The sequence below is a fragment of the Hemicordylus capensis genome, chromosome 4 (genome assembly GCF_027244095.1).
Source record: "Hemicordylus capensis ecotype Gifberg chromosome 4, rHemCap1.1.pri, whole genome shotgun sequence".
Classification (NCBI taxonomy): Eukaryota; Metazoa; Chordata; class Lepidosauria; order Squamata; family Cordylidae; genus Hemicordylus; species Hemicordylus capensis.
Window position 1 is genome coordinate 261,665,793 of NC_069660.1, and position 14,737 is coordinate 261,680,529.

The 14,737-nt window shown below is 39.7% G+C and overlaps 1 protein-coding gene across 8 annotated transcripts in view; it reads right to left on the reverse strand.

Moving 5' to 3' along the window:
- The window catches only part of TOX (thymocyte selection associated high mobility group box), a 347,867-nt gene that overhangs the window by 64,613 nt on the left and 268,517 nt on the right, over positions 1 to 14,737 (reverse strand). For all 8 annotated transcript variants that reach the window (XM_053250482.1, XM_053250485.1, XM_053250477.1 and 5 more), the window contains one exon: positions 1,647 to 1,925. In XM_053250482.1, the coding sequence (XP_053106457.1) occupies positions 1,647 to 1,925 (279 nt within the window). The remainder of the gene's footprint in view (positions 1 to 1,646; positions 1,926 to 14,737) is intronic.

Sequence of the window (14,737 nt, forward strand, 5' to 3'; positions counted from 1 at the left end):
TCAGCTGGTCCAGAATGCTGCTGCAAGGATGCTCATGGGCACAAGTAGCTTCATGAATTACACTCATCCTGTGGCACCTTCACTGGTTACAAGTCTACTTCCTGGTTTGTTGAAGGTGCTGGTCTTGACCCTTAAAGCCCTACACGCCTTGGGGCCATTGTTTCATATGGGCATCCGCCCTTATGAACCTGTCAGAGTCCTGCATTTGGCAACACAGGCTCTGCCCATGGCACCACCACCAACAGAGATCTGCCTGGCAGGGACTAGAGACAGGGCCTTTTCTGTTGTGGTCCCTTCGTATTTGGAATGCCCTCCCTCAGTGTTTCAAAGAAAAAATTGAAGACACATCTTTTTAGATAGGCTTTTAAATATTTTCTCTGCTGCTATATCTGGTAGGTTTCTTTAGCTTTTTATTCATAACTTTTAACTTGAAACTTTTTTTAAAAACACATTTTAAGTATGGTTTTAGCTCGGTCCTTTAACTTTAATTTTACTGTTTTATATTGTATCTATTGTATCAATATTGTAAGCCAACCTGAACAGTAGGAAGGGCGGGATATAAATATTCAAAATAAATTGCTTTTTATCACTTCTTTCACCAATTAATTTGAAATCTGGATGGTAGCAGGTACCCATTGGGGCACTAACACCTGACCCACTATTCTACCCCCAAAACCTCATTTCTGTCCCAAATCTGCCCCAAAGACATGCCATCTTCAAAAAAATTTTAAAAATCACTCATTTGCCCAATTCCTTTGAAATCTAGGAAGTAGCTTCCTTGCACCCATTGGGCACTACCACCCACAACAACCCACTCTGGTCCACCCTGGTGCCTCACCCCCCCCCCCCCAGTTATAACAAAGGCTGCTGAAATCCCCATATTCTCTATGGGAAAAAGCTTAAAGGTGCGTAAACTTCAAAAATCATTTAAAAATCACCCCATTGCCCAATTCCTTTGAAATCGGGGTGGTAGCTTCCTTGTACCCACTGGGAACTACCACCCACCATGACACACTCTGGGCCACCTTGGTGCCCCCTACATGGAGCTATAAGTCTGCTGAAATCCCCATTATTCCCTATGGGGAAAAGCTTAAAGATGCGCCAACTTCAAAAATTCTTTAAATATCACCCCTTTGCCCAACCTCTTTGAAATTTGGGTGGTCGCTTCCATCCATTGGGCACTATCACCCAACCCACTTTGGCCACAAAACGGAGTTCTGAATCTCCAATTTTTTGGGGTCCGAATTGGGGGTGATTTGTTTTGTAACCGAATCTGGGCAACTGAGGACAGGGGTGATTTATTTTGTCTACAAATCACCCAAGTCGGCCAGATTCGGGTACAAATAATTTTGTACCCAAATCGTTTTGCACATCCCTATTGTTCAAATCCCCTTGAATGTAATGTAGCACAAGCTGGAGGTAGAAGTGGAAACTTGCAGTCAGGAGCTCTTCCTATCTTCACATCAGAATCACCGGGATCTTTGGTATTATGGCTAATATGTGCAAGGGTCTGTACCTTCTTGAAATATGCTGTTTTGGTGGCAGTGTGAAATGATACAATTTATACCATGAAGGGAAATATTTATCATAGAGTAATTCACTTTATTTTGCTTGTTGCAAATAACTTCTTGGAAGTTTATCCATACCTTAGACGTATCGTCCCCTTCATCTTCATGAACTGAACTGGATGGTGAAGGGGTTGCAGACTTGCTTCCAGGAGGAGATGGAGAGTTGTGGGGAACATTGTTTCCACCCATATTCAAACCAAGTTGAGCACTTAGTTGTGACTGGTTAATGGTAGTCAGCTGACCATGCTGCATCATTCCTGACTGCCTAATGTCTCCAGGCTGAACTCTTGGTCTCATGGCTGCCATCTGGGGGTGAGAACTATATTGAGCTCCTTCTGCATTCCGTAAATCTTGCATCTGAAGAAGAACAACACAAAAGTGATTTAGTCTGATTATTATATCACTGCTAAAAATGCATTGTGTTATTAGGAAGTGAATGTTTTGATTAACCTTAAAACAGCATTGCAGCATTTCAGGGGGGAAAGTGTATAATTCAGAGCTTAAAGAAATCCTAATGACTTGACTGAGGAATATTCTTCCCTTTATCATGACTTTAAAAAACTATCAAGAAGCAGATCTGATATGCAATTGTATAATTAGATCTTAACATTATCCAAAATCAGATAAGGTCTGTGAAATTCTGTGCTTCTAACATACCTGTAACTGCTTGAGGTGCTCCTGTAATTTTCCATATGGAGAAAGCAGTGAGCTATTGATGGACTGATTGCATGACTACACAGCTCATTTAACTGAAATCACCATAAATGAATGTGAAGAGCCCTAAACTTGTGAGCTCAACAAATTATTCCATTGTGTTATTTGGGTCACTACTTTTAGTCTTAATGAGACTCCTGATTTTAATTCAAGCACTGAATCTAAAGGATTTGCAGGATCAGATGAGACACTGCATTGGAGAAGCAAGTGCTTTATTTCATATCAAGACAAATAGACTTTACAAAAAGATCCTACAATGTCCTCCTGTAGTACACACAGCAGCATATTTTATTTCATTTCAAGAATTTATATACCAGCTTTAAAATACATTTTTTCTGATTAATAGTGCAAAACAATCACAACTATTAATACTGGCAGGTAAGAACTAAAATATTTAAAAGTTAAATATTGGGATAATAAAGTCATTGGCCCACATGATGTGTGGTGTTAGGACTCTGTAATACTGTGCCTGGTGGCTGCTGCAGACTTAGAATGCAACCCTGACACTGGTAAGTGTGTTATGTGTGGTTGTGCTAGCAGCAATTCCACATTTGTTTCCATTGTTGCGAATGCAGAAAACTGAAGAAACACTGTTAGTGTGATGTCAGTTCTTATCAGTGTCAGAGCTGCATTCCAAGCCCACAGCAGGCCCAGGGTGCAGCGCTTTGGAACTGTAATGCTGAACATAATTTTGGCAACTATCTTGCACTGAAACATCAGCTTAGGTGCAAGGTAAGCATATCTACTCGATCCAGAACAGCTGAATGCCACCATCCTGACCAAATAAGCTATTAATCCACAGCACCTCTGTCTTGTTGGGCTCAAGATTCAGTTTATTGTCTCTCATCCAGACCATTACCTACTCCAGACACTGATTCAGCATCTCTTCCAGCTCAGGTGATGCAGATGTAAAATAAAGGTGGAGCTGGGTGTCATCAGCGTAACTTCAAAGGCACTGATGTAATGTTGGTGATAATAATATTGCTACAGCATTTGACTGGCTTACTAAATGCACAGCAATATTAGAACTATGCTAGAAAATTACTTCCAGTGTTGCAGACTACAGAATATCTGCAGTTATTTGGTGAAGAATACAAGTCTGCCAATCATATTGTTCCTAGTTTCTCAAATGGCAAAAACTAACATTTACTTAAGTATCATAGGATGCAAAAGCTTGGAATTCCATCTTAATACTGTATGTATGTGCAATATTGTTTGAATAAAACAAAGGCATTTATTCATTTAAATTTCACAAATGGCCAGATAATACAAATTTATGAATGAAGTTCTACAGAAGACTCAGTCCTGCTAAGCATGAGCATAGTGCCTGCATACAAACAAATTCTCCTGGATTTGATTTACCCTTCAGCCCCCAGTGGGAGCATAAAGGTGCACGAGCAGGCATTTGTGCACAGGCAAGGAATGGGAGATCCATACATGCTCACATTTGACCATCTGAACTGCCATCTCTGCTTTTAAACAATGTTCAGTTAAAAAGAACTGGGACTGGATATGGAGGATGAACATAAGGCATAATATTTCCTGTAGTAGCACCACGTATACATATCGTCACTTTGGGAGGAAGTATCTATAGGTCTTCTCTTTATTAAGATCTGTTGAGACCTAGAGCTCTGTTGATAATGGTATATGCTATATACAATTTTTTTTCCTGCAGTAACTGTGTTTTTTCATGCATCATAATTTCACAGAAATGTTAAATCTATAATTAGGAAGACACATGCTTGCAGCTCTTTCAAAGCACATGATCCTCAGGAAATCATTATCACCTACAGATTACTAGAAAGATAAAATAGACTATTTGCTATGCTTTTTATAATTTCCTCAAGTAGTTAGGATTCTTCAACAGATTATTAAAAGCTATGGGGATTGGCTTTTTATTTATTTTATTTTTTGGCAGCTACTTCGATTGACAGGCATTTGTGTCACTAGCAATATTCAGAATATACAGGTGTATTTTTCACCAAAATATTTTGCAGTGCATTCTGGCAAAATAAATCCCCATTTTCAACAGGCTTAGAACAGGTTTGTGTAATAAAATTTCTGGCATATGTAGAATCAATACGTGGGATGGGGGAATAAGGGAAAGGATGAAAAATCAATGCATACTGTCAACTGACAGCTTATATTTGAATCTTGAAAAACATTTCAAGATTGTTACTGGCTCTTTACTCTCTCATTTCAAACACCAGCTCCATCCTAGTCAAACATATTAGCCTTGAAAGCTATCATTATCTCTGCCTCTAGCAGACAATCTATATCTGAACAGTTGTACACATAAAACTCTAACTACTTCTTGGCCATATCGCTTCTGATCCAGCTGTTTCACTGAATAGCAGTTGGTGAATGAAGAGCTTGAATATGGGCAGCCCTGAGGCCTTATTTGCTAATGTTAGTCACCAGCTGCTGCTTTTTGTGGTGTTAGCAGGAAAGGCCTGGAAATATGCCAGCTGCAGCAAGAACAAGGAAAAGTGAGGCATCTCTGCAGCTTTTCCATTTAGCCCTGCCTGTTATCATTTGACACTGCAGAGTGCTCTCCTTAAGGCTACCAAAATACATTGTTGGAGTTAAAAAGTGTGGCTAGAGCTTATGCTGCACATAATTACTCTTCATCATATTTGCTTCTAATATCTACATGCAGGACCTTCCTGATTCATGCCAATGAAGGTTATCACAGCATTATAAAATTAAACAAGAGGAAAAACTAGAGTTCGATTTTGTTGAAATAGCTAATTATTGTAAGTAACAGCACGGTCACCTATTTTATGTTGTTGCAGAACAGAACTGGGAGAGTGCTAATGAAAGCAACCCAAACATTTAAATTAGCTCGCAGTTCCAGGGCTAAAAGCTGGTTTTCAAACCCTGGTTTAAAAAATTAACCACAGTTTGCACTTCTGCAGACAGAATGCTGCACCAGTTAGCCAGAAAATGTAGTGTATGACCACAATATACTCCCAATTTAGCATTATGTCCTCACTGGTCTCTAAAGATGACCTTATATTAACATTTTAGAGGAAAATCTTACACAACAAGATGAAACACTCCTTTAATGCTTCTGTGTTTACTTATTCTTGCAATATCCTTCCCAATGCCCAAGAAAGATCCCAGGAGTAGTTGGTAAGGTGGTTTGCTAGTGGGTATATCCCTTCTGTTTCTAACGCATGATCAAAAAGAGAGGGCAATGTGCATCCACAGTAGGGATGTGCATGAACTGAAGTCTGTGGACTGGTCTGGAGCTACAAGGAGAGGAGGTCTTTAAAAAAAGACCTCCTGCCACATTTTTCTGACAAAATAAATGCAATGTGACAATAAGGGAAGCAAAAAGAGAGTTTGAGAACATTTAGCTAAAAGCATCAAAGAGGATAACAAAAACTTATTTAAATACTTCAGAAGCAGGAAACCTGCAAGGAAGGCTCTTTGTCCTCACCCCTCACATGACGAAGATTATTATGAATGGGATTATTAAGGAGGATATGGAGACTGCAGAGAAGCTAAACGAGTTCTTTGCATCTGTCTTCACGGCGGAGGTTACCAAGTATATACCAGGCTTCTCAAGGACAGAAGCTAAAGAACTGAGTCAGATAGAGGTGATGAGATATGACGTTCTAAACTGTCTGGAAAAATTAAAAAAACAACAAACCCTGAGCAAGGAGTGTCTCTGGCACCTTTCCCCCAATGGTTCAGTCAAGCAGGGTTGATAAAAATCAATAAAAAAATAAAAAAATCTGATTTTAAAATTTATATCAGATATTTTTTATTTAAAACAGATTTTTATTTAAATCAGACTTTAATTATTATTATTTAAATCAAGAGGAGTCTGGATATAAATGCAAGGGACAGGGGGGAAACCAAAAGTGAACAGAACATATTTACGCAATCCTGAGGAAACCTTTTCCAAGTGTATCCTCCATTGTAGAAGGAAAACAACTATTATGGCAACAGGTCATAAAAAAGACCCAATTTGGGAATATTTTAATGAAGTTCCTGTGCCTGTGGATAAGACAGGCATGCATACAAAATGCAAACAATGCAACAAAGAAATGCAACTCCTGATTGCCTGAATGAAACAGCATGCATTAAGTGAAATGTGTACCTATTATGTTGTGTGTACCTACTCTCTACATATGTTTCTGAATATGTAAAGGTTATATTAAACAACAAGAATGTACTTTTACTAGAGAATGATGATTAACTAGAATCTTCCTTAGTGATTTAAATCATTAAAATTGAGTCCTGTGAAGCAATTTAAATCATGATTTAAACCGATTTTATTTAAACCAATCAACCCAGCACTCAAGTAACAGTGAACAGCTAAGTTCAGCTCTGCAGCCCTTCCAGGCAGTTGTCTAGGGTGACTGACCAGCTAGACCACACTTAAGTCCAGTCCTGGCTACAACCAAGGATGAAGACTGATACAGCATAAAATGGATCCCACAGCAAATTCTTCAGAGTGTCAATGAATCCAGCTTCAGAACTGAAATGATGAATAAGAGTTAATCGAACACTAAACCACCACTCTTGCTTCTTGCCCCATGCTTCAGGTGGGCTGTATGGCTTTTAATTTTTTATAGTTTCTTAAAAAAAAACCTTTTAAATATAAAAATTAAACTTCAAAACTTTATAATATACTATTTTTTGTTAAAGGACACTCTGGAAAGCGTGGAGGAGAGCTGGTCTTGAGGTAGCAACCATGACTTGTTCTCTTAGCTAAGCAGGGTCTGCCCTGGTTGCATATGAATGGGAGACTAGAAGTGTGAGCACTGTCAGATATTCCCCTCAGGGGATGGAGCCACTCTGGGAAGAGCATCAGAAGGTTCCAAGTTCCCTCCTTGGCAGCATCTCCAAGATAGGGCTGAGAGAGATTCTTGCCTGCAACCTGGGAGAAGCCGCTGCCACTCTGTGAAGACAACACTGAGCTAGATAGACCAATGGTTTATCATATATGCCATATAACTTAGTATATGGCAGCTTCCTATATTCCTATGAAAGGTTCATTTTTTGACAAAGATAAGATATGCTATAGTTTTTAAAAATACAAGGTATGATGTAATTTTCTAAAAATAAAAAAAAGGAAAAACAAAACTGTTCAAAGAATGGAGAATATTGCTCACCATGGACAGGAATAGAAAGCAGTGGAGCCGCTTCCAAAGCAGCTCCACTGCTATGAGAATGTTAAATGTGTCTTTATGCAATATTTCCTAAATCAACATTCTTTTTATACCAAGGTCATGCTGTTTTGAAGGATGATCACACAGACACACACGCCCCCACACCATACATATGACACATAGTTGTAATGACTGAAACTCGGGAGTAAATTTAGCAATCTGGCCACTTATTATCATGGAAATTGAGAGTGATTAGAATAGAATCATTCAAAAGAATGGAAGCAAAGAGTGATTATAAAATGATTAAAGGTGTACATTACAGGACTGATGCAAAATGCAGCTTAATAGGAAATTTTCATACATTTAAATGTGTAAAACATTGATTGCAGTTTAAAGGACTGAGCACTACAAAAAAAGTTTTAGTAACAATACATGTGCATTGTGAGAATATTTCAATTTTTATAAGATATTGCAATGTAACTATCTCTCTTATCAACTTGGGTCTAGAATCAAGGTGTTATTCATATAAAAGAAAAGAAAAATAACACAAAGATATTGTTTTCTACTAATAATGTTGGGTAATACTCTCAAGAAGGAAACTCTCTTGTCTGCCATCATATCAGCTCTCGAAAGTGACCTTAAGCTCCTTTAAAACAATTAAATACTGAAATGTTAACAGCAGATTCTTAGAGCATGATCATATAGTAATACAAATGTACTAGCATTTCTTGGTACACACTTAATTTTGTGAATATTAACATTCTATTCTACTTGATGTGTTAATAACCTTTGAGTCACACAGGGCCAAGATCTCGAAACTAATCATAAAAAACCCCAATGACGGCTATTCACTCTAATATAATAACCCTTTATTTAAAACAACCTCCAGTAAATTTCATTATAAGAAGTTATTAAAAGGGTTAAAACCTATTAAATGTCAAAGAATTTGCTTGACTCAAACTTCCAATAAAGGAAGAGAATAGGCTTTCTTTCTGAATTATTTAAATCTTTACTGACTGTGCACTGAACCGTTAAATTAGAAAAGTGTTATTAAAAGTGTTCTCTGGTTTTTGTAAAAGTTGTAGCCTGGAATGTATCAAACCACAGCCTTTAACTTAACTAGTTAAAGAAATAGGTTTTTAATCCCAAATACATGGTTTTCCTTGATATAAAAAAGGTCATAATTAAAAGTCTGGCTTGCAAGCTGAAGATAATGAAACTATTATTACAGGAGCATACATGTTCATTTAGTATATTCTTCATGCATGCTTCCATTTTAATTTGGACAAATGTCTTTAATTTAGTTTGATCTCACAGAGTCCACTCATTTGGACCCTCTCAGCAAACGATAAAGCTTTTAATTGTGACTCATTTTGAAGAATTAATGATGAGTAATTTTTAAAAATCTTTTTCAACATATCTGGCAGGGTCAACAGCAGGTATAGGTTAACATGAGAAATGGGATTTGAAATATGTGAGCCTATATACTAGCATACTTTCCTTTATCAATACTTTACAATTAACTATAGCTTAACCATTATTCACAGGAGAAAAGGAACTCTATATTTCATCTTATTTAATCCATTTAATAGGAGGACTGAATCAGCACATATTAAAGTTGATTCAAGTGCAATTATGTCAACAAATCAGGGAATCTTCACCTTGGCACTGGGGATATGTTTATTCATGGCTTCATTCAACACTACTGCGATGACATTTTAAATCCCATGGACGGGAACAATCATGTGAGTTTTTCATACCTCGTCATTGACCATCCCACACCAAAGAATATTATTTAATGGTTCAAGATTGGTCCTGTCCACAGATAAGCAGCTCCCATGCAGCTATTGTACCATTTGAAGACAATCCCAGATATATTCTGAGACATTCTTAAACAAAATTCTAAATTCTAAGAGCCCCCGGTGGCGCAGTGGTAAAACTGCCGCCCTGTAACCAGAAGGTTACAAGTTCGATCCTGACCAGGGGCTCAAGGTTGACTCAGCCTTCCATCCTTCCGAGGTCAGTAAAATGAGTACCCAGAATGTTGGGGGCAATATGCTAAATCATTGTAAACTGCTTAGAGAGCTCCGGCTATAAAGCAGTATATAAATGTAAGTGCTATTGCTATTGCTATTGCTAAAGCTTCTCTTTCCTTGTAGGGAAATTATCAAAGTGATTTAAAGTTAATCTAATTGAAATTTGTTTCTTAAAAGTGTTGGTTTAAGACAACTAGTTATTTCAGTCACTTGCATTGTTTTTTGGTAAGATCATGGCATGTAATAAGCACTTTCCAAATTGTTTCCGATCAATGAGAGAGCTACACTATCTTATTTATTTACTATTATTTCTCTATGCTATCTGCTTTGGGAACTTATTGGAAAGTGATATTACTAACCACACTCACTACACCATTTTGGGTGCTTCAGTATACCTCTCAAACTTAGCCATTTAGAAATTATCTTTTCTTAGTCTCCTTGGAAGGGAAACGGTGGCTACATTCCAGGTAAAAGGTCATTCTGACCAGGAGTTTACCTATGGTGTCTTTCAGGTAATTTGCAGGTGACTGCAATGGACTAAAAGAAATGCCCATCTCTGATTGCATCTGAGGACAGACAGAGAGGCTATTTTCACGATTATTTATTTATTTATTATTTATTTATTGTTAAATTTATATACCGCCTTTCATTAAAACAACCCCAAGGTGATCATGCAAAAGTGGGCTAAGGGAGCCTAGCCCGCTTTGGGGTGATTGTGTGCTGCAATGGGAGCCACGCGTCTCCCAGCAGCTAGGCTCCATAAATACCGCTCCCCTTAGATGAGGGTAACAGAGAGTGCTCTGTTAACCCCATCTTTTTGCTCATGTGTTGCCACAGCACACTCCCGCGGGGCGTCCTGGGACTTCCAGGGGCCATGCGGCCCCCAATCCCTGCAGCCCCTGTCGGCTCCACAACGGAGCTGGCAGTCGTGTAGGTGGTCAATCAGGCCACCCAGGGCTGCCTTTGGATCATCTGCGGGGAGACGGGCTAAGCCTGCTCACCATGCAGACCCAGAAGAAACTCTGATCGTGATCATGAGAAGAGCTTCAGAGCAAATTCAGGGCAGGGCAGTGCTAAATTAGAGTAAAATAGAGTCAAAAATAGAGAAATGCAAACTCTCTTCCTCCCATGTACAACCATAAGAAGTTTCAAGGCTAAACAAAACTTTTTACCTCTTTCCTCCCTGCTGCTATTAGAATCAAATGCATAATGTCAGACTACATGATATGCTACCCTCCCCTCTCTGTTCAGGAGATTGCTCTCAGTGATATCTTTCACTAACCTCTCTTTGTCTAAAAGAGATTGATTGATTGATTGTTAAATTTATATACCACCTTTCATTAAAGCAATCCCAAGGTGGTTTACAGCAAAAAATATATAAAAAAATTAAACACAAGATGGTTAAAAAGACACAATTAAAATATTAAGTGAAAAAAATATTAAATGGGGGAGATTACAGATTACAGGGGAGCCACCCCAAACATGCCATGGCGATGCTGATCCTGGCTGTAAGGAGGCATGCTGCAGCTCCACATGCCCACTTTTTGGAAGAGCACCGGCAGGGGGAAAGTGCCATGGTGGAGGCTGGCAGGTAGGCAGGACCTTCCCTGCCCTTTAAAGCTATCTCCTAATCCTCTCCGAACTGGTACAAATGCTGGTTGCTGGAACAGGTTTGGCGCTCCTAGAATGGAGAGCCAAACGGTTCTGCGCACATCCCTAATATCCATGCCTTATTCAGAGCAAGCCTTATACAATACTAACAAGTTGTTCCAGTAAGAACTAATCAGCCTGCTTTCCTTTTACTGTCTCTACAGCTGGAGTAAATTTGGTCCAAACTGAGGTCCACAAGTTAGATCTCCTGCACCTCAAATGTTCATTGCGGTGTCACTCACTACAACTGTAAATTTGGTTCAAATTGGTTAGGCAGTCCTCAAGTTAGCACACTTGTGCCTCAAAAATCCACACATTCACCATCTTGGATCGGGGTGGATTATATAATCACAAACTACACCATTGGGGAACCTCTATGTGTCGATACAAATGCTGCAAATCCTACAGCTGTAGCAAATTTGGTTCAAATCGGTGAAGTGGTTCACAAGTTAGCCCACCTGTGCCTCAAAAGTTCATACATCCACCATCTTGGATCAGGGTTAGTGACATCATCACAAACTACACTGTTGAGGTGTCCCTATAACTGTACATGATTTGGTTCATATTTGTCCAGGAGTTGCGATTATGGGGGACACATGGATGGATACACACGCACACAGAAAGCCAGGTGATCTCATAAAGTAGGCTAAAAATTCCTCAAAGAGGAATTTAATTTAAAAATTCCTCAAGGAGGAATCTCCTCCATTTAAACTTCTCAATTATGCCTCAGTGTATATTTTCACCTATATGAAACCCCTCAAAGAAAGCATTTCATGCTCTTGCCACTCTTGCACCCTTGATCCACCTTTGTACTCTGCACCCCATGCTGCCCGGGTGCACCTCATTTCTTGCCTCATGCTTGAGAGATAGATCCCTAGCAAGAAGCAGGTAACTATGAAAAACAGCATTCCTCAAGCCACTTTCCCTTCCCCAGCTTTAAAGCTACTTGCCCTCTTTTCATGTTCTGTACCCCATTACCCTTCAATAAAGCAACTCTTTGTTTTTCCATGTGCAATTGCCACAGTCAGCTTTCCTGCAGCATCTATCTATATATATAATTCTCTAAGGCATAACCATGGCTAATCCTGTGTGTGGCATGTCTCGCAAGAGTTCACAATAAGAAGCACCATGGTGATTGGGCAGTAGAAATTCCATATGCAGATAGGGAGGAGGAGCCTGTGAGAGCAGAAGCACCATGGTGATTGGGCAGTGGGATTCCATATGCAGATAGGGAGGAGGAGACTGTGTTGGTTAAGGCCAGTTTGAACGCAACTGTTACTGGTTGGAAGATGTTCTTGACTGTAGAGATAGTGAATGATAGTGGCAGGGGTCTGTGAAGAGAGGGGTCGTGAGGGAGGAAAGAGCCCCTTCAGGAGAAGGAGGTTGCCGTTGTGTGAATTAGATGAGGAAACAAGATGAACAAGATCTGTTAACGATGGAAGGGGGAGAGGGAGAGGGAGAAGAAGGAGGAGGAGGGGGGAGGGGAAGGAAGACAGAGGAGAAGAGCAAGTGGAGGAGAGAGGAAGAGAGAAGGAAGGGCGAAGGACAGCCCCAAGCCTGTCAGCGGCCTGAGGGTAACGAGCGGCCATTGCAGTGTCTACTGGCAGCAAGGAAGGGCCTGGTCAACCACTGCAGCTGCTGCTCCTGTGGCAAGGAGCAAGAGTGGGGTTCGGGTTCGGGTGGAGAGGTCTCTGGGGATAGGGGGCTGCAGCTTGGCCAAAAGGGTTGAGCAACGCTGTAGCCACGACGAAGAGGGGTGAGGGGGATGGAGGAGTGACCAAGAGGGGTGAGGGGTATGGAAGCAACTGGATGGAGGAGAAATGCAGTTCAGGTGACAGTGGAGAGATCTCTGAGGTGAGGAGTGGCTGTGGCAGTGGGTTAGAGGAGCAATCAAGTACTAGTGTGCAGATGCTCTGCATGGGTTAAGCTAGTTTTATTTCATATTTTTATACCACCTGATATGTACTCTGGTGGTACAAAATTTAAAAAAAATTTAAAATATAAACAGATTAAAATTCCACAAGACACAATACAAACAATCTCATAAAACAAAACAAATTATTAAAATTAATTCCAGTTAAAATCCTGTGAGAACAGTTCTTCCTGAAAACAAAGAGAGGGTCTTTCTGAAAACAAACAGAGAAGGAAAAGCTCTTACTGTATTTCAACAGGGAGCTTATTTAAACAGGGAGCATATTCCAAAGCCCAAGGGCAACCACAGAGAAAGCCCAATCCTGAGTCACCACCAAACAAGTTGGTGGCAAGTTGCAACTGAAACCAGACCTCTTCAGAAGAGGCACAGGTCATGACAAAGAAGACACTCTCTTAAATACCCTGGGCTCAAGCCGTTAAGAGCTTTATAGGTAATAACCAGCACTTTGTATTTCACTTGGAAACATATCGGCAGCCAGCGCACTTATTTTTAAATCGGTGTTATGTGGTCCCTTCAGGTTGTCCCAGAGACCAATCTGGCTTCCACATTTTAAGAGTAATATTGGTGTTGATTGTCCTACACCCATTTGACGCTAATTTCTCCCATTTGAGCAAAACATAGTCATGGAGCATGATAGTTAACACGTATCCCCGCAGACCCCTTAACAGTGGCATATAAATATTATTGTTCTTTGTTGTCATCATAGTAGTAGTAACTGATTCAGTGTACTTTGTTTTATCACACAATTGCAGCATGTCAGTTAGTCCCAAACTGTAATACTCAACATTCACAATATTTACCGTGGATTAAACCAATGTTTGCATTAAAAAATGCAACGTAAATATTCTGACTGCATATCTTACTGATGGCAATATGAAGAAGATACTCAGCACCTTAATCACATTTGTATTTCACATATGTATGAGTATACAGCAAGGAATTTATAGTAAGCAGTGAAAAGTGGGTTTTGCTCTAGGGATAAAAGTGGTTTAATGATATGCAAATACATATTTCTTTCACTTCTGCTGTAATATTCATACTTAGTCTACTTAATTTCTGTAGGATATTTATGTAACATGCCAAACTCAAGTTTGTTTGTTTTTTAAAATGGGAAAAACTTTCATTATTTGACTTTGCAATGTTCAGGAAAGGGAGGGACAGCCTTCAAAAATTGGGGGTGGGGGAATCAGTATGTAATGGACAACATGCATTTTATACAAGGATAGTAGACTATAGAATATTTGCAAATATTTAAGACATTTTATGAGGCTGGAGAAGATTCTTATTGATATGATTATCTTACTGACATTTCTGAAATGAAAGTAGAGTACATCAAAAAAGGTACCCAGTTCACTCATTAACATTTGCACTTGACTAACATTTGCACTGAGATTATTATTTTGAAACCATGAGGTCATTCACACAAACAAAAACTGAACTGGTCGTGAGAAAGGGCTACCTGATTTGCAGGGAGGGAGCCCCAAAGAGCTTATCTCCCCGCAGGATCGTCTGTCTAGACAGGCACCGGCTCCTGCCAGTAGCTCAGAGAGTTGGGGTGCTGGGACATTTTGCCCCACATTGCCCCACCCCTCGGAGCTCAATATGCACCACGTGAGTGTGCTATGCATTATTGGGATCCCCCCCTCCCCTCCCTGAGTCTGCCAACCTCCGCTGCAAACCGGCACACAATCAAAACAGGATTAAGAGAGT